The sequence below is a fragment of the Salmo salar genome, chromosome 14, assembly GCF_965601325.2.
Source record: "Salmo salar chromosome 14, fSalSal1, whole genome shotgun sequence".
Lineage (NCBI taxonomy): Eukaryota > Metazoa > Chordata > Actinopteri > Salmoniformes > Salmonidae > Salmo > Salmo salar.
Genome location: NC_138304.1, coordinates 90,938,357 through 90,945,797, shown reverse-complemented (window position 1 = coordinate 90,945,797; position 7,441 = coordinate 90,938,357). Strand labels below are relative to the sequence as shown.

The 7,441-nt window shown below is 43.4% G+C and overlaps 1 protein-coding gene across 2 annotated transcripts; it reads left to right on the top strand.

The window, feature by feature from the left end:
• Nucleotides 1-1,749: 1,749 nt before the first annotated feature.
• Nucleotides 1,750-7,441, top strand: fam133b (family with sequence similarity 133 member B). 2 transcript variants are annotated; one of them, XM_082961269.1, is made up of 11 exons: nt 1,750-1,915; nt 2,718-2,815; nt 3,130-3,208; nt 3,319-3,435; nt 3,530-3,580; nt 3,738-3,809; nt 4,142-4,240; nt 4,582-4,617; nt 4,733-4,825; nt 5,103-5,156; nt 6,646-7,441. In XM_082961269.1, the coding sequence occupies exons 1-11, from the start codon at nt 1,892-1,894 to the stop codon at nt 6,733-6,735; spliced, it is 813 nt and encodes a 270-aa protein (XP_082817395.1). In that variant the 5' UTR covers nt 1,750-1,891; the 3' UTR covers nt 6,736-7,441. The 2 variants fall into 2 exon arrangements, with proteins under 2 accessions (XP_082817395.1, XP_013998239.1); XM_014142764.3 differs by having other exon boundaries at nt 4,546-4,617.

Here is a 7,441-nt window from a genome sequence, read left to right as displayed (position 1 = left end):
CCCTGGATGCTAATTGGCTGAAAGCCGTGGTATATAAGACTTTATAAACCAGGTAGTTTGGCTCCTGGATGCTGATTGGCTGAAAGCTGTGGTAAATGAGACTATACCACGGGTATGACACAATATTACTTGTTTACTGTTCCAATTAAGTTGGTAACTTGTTTATAATAGCAATAAGGCACCTCAGGGGTTTGTGGTATATGGCCAATATACCACGGCTATACAACTCCGCGTTGCATCGTGCCTAAGAACAGCTCTTAGCTGTGGTATACTGGCCATATAACTCACTCCCTAGGCCTTATTGCTTAAATCTACCTGTGTTTTTAATCTCTAGCTCAGGTGAAATCCCCACCTGCTTCAAGATGTCCACTATCATCCCCATGCCCAAGAAAGGGAAAATAACTGAAATTAGTGCTACTAGTAGCACTAACTTCCGTCATCATGAAGTGCTTCGAGAGGCTAGCCAAAGACTACATCACCACCTCCCTCCCTGACACACTCGACCCTCTCCAATTTGCCTACCTCCCTGAAAGATCCAGGGACGACGCAATCGTCATTGCACTGCACACTGCCTTCACCCACCTGGACAAAAGGAATGCATATGTGAGGATACTGTTCATCGACTACAGCTCAGCCTATCAATACCATAGTGCCGACTTAGCTCACCACAAAACTTACGGCCCTGGGACTGATCTCCTCCCTATGCAAACTGGGTCCTGGTCTTCCTGATGGGTATTCTCACCCCCCTCCTGTATTCCATGTATACCCACGACTGTGTGGTCTCACACAACTCCAACTCCATCATAAAGTTTGCTGACGACACGACAGTATTAGGCCTGATTACCAACAACAATGAGGCGGCCTACAGGGAGGAGGTAGGCACTCGGCGTGGTGCCAGGTAAACAACCTCAACGTCAGCTAAACAAAGGAGCTGATTGTGGACTTCAGGAGGTACCAGACTGGGCATGCGCCCATCCTCATCAACTGGGCCACCATGGAGACGGTCAAAAAGTTCAAGTTCCTCTGCGTACACAACTCCAAGGAGCTGAAATGGTCAAACCCCATGGACACTGTGGTGAAGGCACAATAGCGACTCTTCAAAGTCAGGATTCTGAAGAACTTCAGTCGGTCCCCGAGGGCATTCAGTGTTCTACAGGAGCACCATCAAGAAAATACTGTCGGTTTGCATCACAGCCAGGTACGGCAACTCCCCCGCCATAGACCACAAGGTGCTACAGAGGGTGGTACGCTCAGCTGAACGCACCACTGGGTGCACAGTGCCTGACCTTCAGGACACCTACAACACCAGGTGTCACAGACCACAAGGTGCTACAGAGGGTGGTACGCTCAGCTGAACGCACCACTGGGTGCACACTGCCTGACCTTCAGGACACCTACAACACCAGGTGTCACAGAAAGGCCAAGAAGATCATCAGGGACCCCAGTCACCTGTGCCATGACCGGTTCTCTCCGTTTCCATCACTCAGACATGGGCATTATAGGAGCATCATGGCAAAAACTGTAAAACTGGCCAATAGCTTCTACCCACAGACCATCATCACTAGTCAGCTACCTGTCCCCCCTCCCCCCTCTATTATATTTGTACTGTTTTATTTCACATTGTACTGCATTGTTGGAGCTCGGAGCTCAATAATTTCACTGTACCCTGTCATTACATACATCTGCAACCCTGTACGTGGTCTCTCTAATCCAATCTAATATGTGTATTTACCGCTAGGTGGCAGTCATCACAGGTCTGTATGTCCGTCGTCGTCAGAGAATCTAGCTACGTAGCTGGAGAAGCTCGCTTGTTGTGGTGGCTAACGACGGGAAGCATGCTACGGTTCTCAATTTAGTGATATTCGCCCAATACTAGGCGAAATCTGCAGAAATGGGGAAAAGGGACAATAGAGTGGTAAGCCACGTGTTTAATGATTACAGGCATGTAGATATTTAGCTTTTTACGATAAATTGTAACGTTATGCATGAAAACAAACAAACGTGTTGGCTATAGCTAACTGGCACTGAACGCATGGGCCTGTAACGTTAGGTTTGTTAACTAGGCCCTATAAGTTAGCTAGCTAACAGTAGTTTACGTTAGTGTGCAGACAAGTCGAATCCCATTAAAACTAGCTATATCAAAGGTGCGGAAATTTGAGTTGTTTTAACATACGATATATATATATATCGAACGAATATAGCTAGGTAGGCAAACTAACCTGGCAGATACCGAAGAACAAGTTAACGTTAGCAGGTCGCATGAAGGACCGCTAAACGGAGCCACGCCTGAACTAACGTAGCTAACTATTTAGTTCGACATATCTAGTTATGTTATTAATTAGTGTATAATAATATAGCGAACTAGCGAGCACATCCTGTGCCTGTTCTGCCAACATAATCCAAAGCGCGCAGTCGGAAAAAAACAACTAACTAGCTATTGCTGTAACTACGCCTGCCAACTAGGCTCGAGTTCATCACCCGAATTGGCCGGACTGGCTGTCTACGTTGTTTCTATGTTATGCATGTATTAACATTACCATTGTATGGAAAGGCCATAGAGTTGGTATTGACAGTCAAGTCAAAATTACTGATCCAACCTAGCCAGGTCAAAATATTGTGTTATTATGCTTCCAATCCTGTCTAGACTAGTGTTTCTTGTCTACGGTAGCCAGATGTCATCATTGAGATGTCTGACTGTCTTCCTTGTTTGTTTTCAGTCATATGTGAACCCCATAGCTGCATCACGAGCCAAGGGACCTGCACCCAATGCAGGACCGTCTATCCAGGATTACCTGAGCAGACCACGGCCAACATGGTAAGCATAAGATAACACACCTAAGGACCCAGGATTTGTGCCTGAAAGGGCTCCAGGTTGTATAACTGGCGAGATGGACATACCCTAATTGATGCTACTGAATAATGTCAACGGGCAACATGGTGGATCCTATGTGTGTACATCGGGGTGGTAAGGCGTTGCTGTCTTATAGTAATAGGCTACACGCTATGAAATGCTGCCAGCAAGTCACAATAAAATGTTGCTATACCCTTGAATGTTTGGACCTAGGCTTACATCACCATCAGTTGTGATCCATTAATTTTCATTGAGTGATGATGGTTTTTGTTCATCAGGGAAGAGGTGAAAGAGATCATAGAGAGGAAGAAGAAAGGCTCCAGAGCTCTGGCGGACTTTGAGGATCAAATGAACGAGGTATTGTTCAAATGTCAACAATTGTACTTTATTGACCGGTCGTTATTATACCACAAATCCAGTGTTTTATTTTTTTCTTACATTCAAATATCACAATTTGCTTTGTATAGAATTGGAAGAAAGAGCTGGCGAAGAACAGAGAGAAGTTACTAGGTGGCGTTGACAAGGAGAAAGAGGAGAAGGAGAAGAAAGAGAAGGAGAAGAAAGAGAAGAAGGAGAAGAAAGAGGTATGCTTCCAGTTCTATCCATGTCTAACATTCTAATACAAACATTTGTTTTAAAGTATCCACCTCTCACACCAGATCTCTGTTTTGTGTTTAGAAAAAGAAGAAAGAGAAGGGAAAGAAAGAAAAGGGAAAGAAATCCAACAGGGTGAGGAAAGCGGTCTCCAATGTGTTGTTGAAGACTGTTGGTATGCATTTTGCGGTAGTGGTTTCTGTCATCTAAAGTGTACGCTTTTCACAAAGGTATCTTTGTCAGTTGCTGTCTTCAAATCTAATGAGCTCTGCTTTCATTGTGTTTGGTCAAGCATTCCTCTCCCTCCTCCTCCTCATCGAGTTCTGATTCCTCTAGCAGCTCCTCCTCAGACTCTGAAGATGAGGTATGTACCAGAGTATTTGGTGACAAGTCTGTGTCAGCTTGCCATACTGTTTCCCAGCCACCCTATTGGCACCATAGAAATCTTATAAATTAGAAGTAATTGTATTTCTAAGGTAGACATGAAGAGCTGTGTGAAGTATTGTGAATACATATTGTCAACACATTTATACTGTTGATATTTTGTTTGGGTATTGGCTTCTAACCCCTTTATGAATATTGAGAAAGTAATGGATCGTATTCAATGCGTTTCCAGTTAAATATTGTCCTACTATTTCAAAGAGGGTAAATATGATAGATTGAAACTGAGTTTTTATCTGATGTCTGTTTGGTCAGAATGAAAAGAAGAGTGTCAAAAAGAAACGGAAAAAGAAGCGGTCCTCCTCGAAGAAAGCATCAGAAGACTCAACTGTAGAATCGGAGCCCGACAGCAAGGTTAGTTTGATGTGGAGAGTATTCAACCTATTTCCTTACATAATGAAATGTCATTTTAATTGAAGACATTTCTGCACTCTTAATCTCTTTTGGTCACGTCCACCTGGATACCTCTGGTCTAGATCTTGTGTTCTGGTTGATGCACTATTTCATCTTCTTAACATCCCTCTTTTTATGTTGGTCCTCACTGTCATTGTGCTTCTCTGTTCAGCCATTGTTTGATTTCTGTTCATTCATTTCAAAGTTGAACTTTTTTTGTTACGTGAGTACTTCATTATATCTTCATGTTTTGTATGCAAAAAAAGGGCTCCTTCCCTCTCATTCTGTTTCTCTCCAAGAAGACGAAGATGGAGATGGAGATGAAGAAGAAAGAAAAGGTAATTTAAGGACATTCGTGTGGCTGTTAGTCCTATTTTGTGAATTGCTGCCTGAAGAAGTTTTTGAACATGCTGGGCTACAGTGAACTGAGGGCTGTAAATGTTTAACCTTCAGGATGAAAAGAGCCGCAAGAAGAAGAGGAAAGCCGAGCAAAGTCATAAAGACTCATCCTCGGAGTCGTCGGCTGACTCAGAAGTGGAGGAGGGTGTAAGTACATTCACCGTTGTCGCCACTATATTCATTTGCCATGTTTTATGACTGAAAATAATGTGTTACGTATTGACTTAGATGACCACTTATGGGATGTATTTTTGTTCCTCGTTGGAGGGCATAGGTCATCTGCAGTTTAAGTATTATATGGAGGGAACTTTTTTTGCATTCTGTATCATTGTGAAATACTGCACTTTTTGATTGGACGTTAGGAAACTGTCAACGGACTTTCCCCATACATTGTGGTTGGTTAATTTTTGCAATGTCCCTGTAGGGTGAACCCAAGAAGAGAAAGAGAAGTAATGAGGAGAAAGAAAAAATAGCAGCAGTAAGTGGTTGTCAGATAAGCATACACTAACCACAGGATGAAAACGGCCACTCCCGTATGTCAGATTTAGTGACTAGTGACCAAAATACACTATATTTACAAAGCTATGTGGACACCCCTTTAAATTAGTGGATTAGTCTATTTGAACCACATCGTTGCTGACCGGTGTGTAAAATTGAGCACACCGCCATGCAATCTCCATAGACAAACATTGGCAGTAGACTGGCCCATACTGAAGAGCTCAGTGACTTTCAACATGGCACCGTCATAGAATGCCACCTTTCCAACAAGTCAGTTTGTAAAAATTCTGCCCTGCTAGAGCTGCCCCGGTCAACAACTGTTCAGCCAAGGGAGTGGTAGGCCACACAATCGTCTGTCCTCGATTTCCATGGCTGAGCAGCTGCACACAAGCCTAAGATCAGCATGCGCAGTGCCATGCGTTGGCTGGAGTGGTGTAAAGCTCGCCAGCATTGAACTCTGGAGCAGTGGAAACGTGTTCTCTGGAGGGATGAATCACACCTCACCATCTGGCAGTCCGGCGGACGAATATGGGTTTGGTGGATGCCAGGAGAACGCTACCTGCCCCAATGCATAGTGCCAACTGTAAAGTTTGGTGGAGGATGAATAATGGTCTGAGGCTGTTTTTTATGGTTTGGGCTATACCCCTTAGTTCCAGTGAAGAGAAATCATAACGCTACAGCATACAATTACATTCTAGACGATTCTGTGCTTCCAACTTTGAAGCAACAGGAAAGGTCCTTCCCCAAACTGTTTCAGCATGACAATGCCCCGTGCGCAAAGTGAGGTCCATACAGAAATGGTTTGTCGAGATCGGTGTGGAAGAACTTGACTGGCCTGCACAGAGTCCTGACCTCAACCCCATCAAACACTTTTGGGATTAATTGGAACACTGACTGCAAGCCAGGCCTAATCACCCAAAATCATTACCCGACCTCACGAATGCTCTTGTTGCTGAATGGCAGCAAGGGTCTGCAGCAATGTTCTAACATCTAGTGGAAAGCCTTCCCAGAAGATTGGATGCTGTTGTGGCAGCAAAGTGGGGACCTACTCTATATTAATGCACATGATTTTGGAATGAGATGTTTGATGAGCTGGTGTCCACATACTTTTGGTCATGTAGTGTATGTTAGCAAATGTCCAGAAAATGGCAACATGCCTCAGTCAGCAGATGGCTACATGACTAACTCTTGTGATTGTTTAAAATGTAACACATTTGTAATATAATATATCCAGATGCTTTTATCCAAGGCATCTTAGTCATGCATGCATACATTTTAAGATATGGGTGGTCCTGGGAATGGAACCCACTACCCTGGCGTTACAAGTGACGTGCTCTACCAACTGAGCCACAAAGGACCACATACAATACTGCCTAATTAATATTTTTCTGCACCGACAGATTTTATACAAAAACATAGCAGAATGGAAGTTTAACACTTACTTATCCAACTGTTGTAAATGTTAACAGGACAAATCAAAGAAGAAGAGGAAAAAGAAGCACAAGAAACATGGCAGGAAGAAGAAGAAGAAGACCTCTTCTGACGTTGAGTTAGACTAACATCTAGCGCTGTGGTTCTGTCCAACTGTCCACCACTAGAGAGCATCTGCCTTTCCACTACCAAAAAATCCCATCTAGGCTGCTCCCATGATGGGGGTAGTTGATGGACTAGAGGAACCGCTAGCTTCCTGCTCATGAGAGTTGAGATGGTGGGGATATGGGGTTTCTAATGTTAATTAAGGACTGGTGAACTGGGAGTTACGGGTCATCAAACCCTCTGTGACAACTTTGCATATTTGTTTTTCTTTTGTCTGTTGCTAGTTTTTATTCGATCCAAATGAACGTCGTCAAGGACACCATAAGTCGTCGTCAAGTGTGGCCCAACTGAACTGAAACATTTGCATATGAAACGAAAATGAACTTCCATACATGGATATTGATCAGCAGTGTACATTTTTTACACCCTTGGTATGCTGCCCTGCTATGTCTATTTTACCATTCTTGGCGATCTCGTGCGTCACTAGCTACACTGAGGTCATTTTGGGACTTTGTTATGCTGGTGCCCAGTGTCATGATGCATGCATTCTGAAATGATGGTCACTTCTCTTGCCAGCCTCATATTGAAGTTGGGATTGTGAAAATACGAGTGAAATTGTCATAATCACAAGGGATAAACTGTTCAATTCTGTTAATGTAATGAATTCTACAACTGAATATCTATAAATGAATGGGTTTTAATTATTAAAGTATTGTTTATCCTTGATAA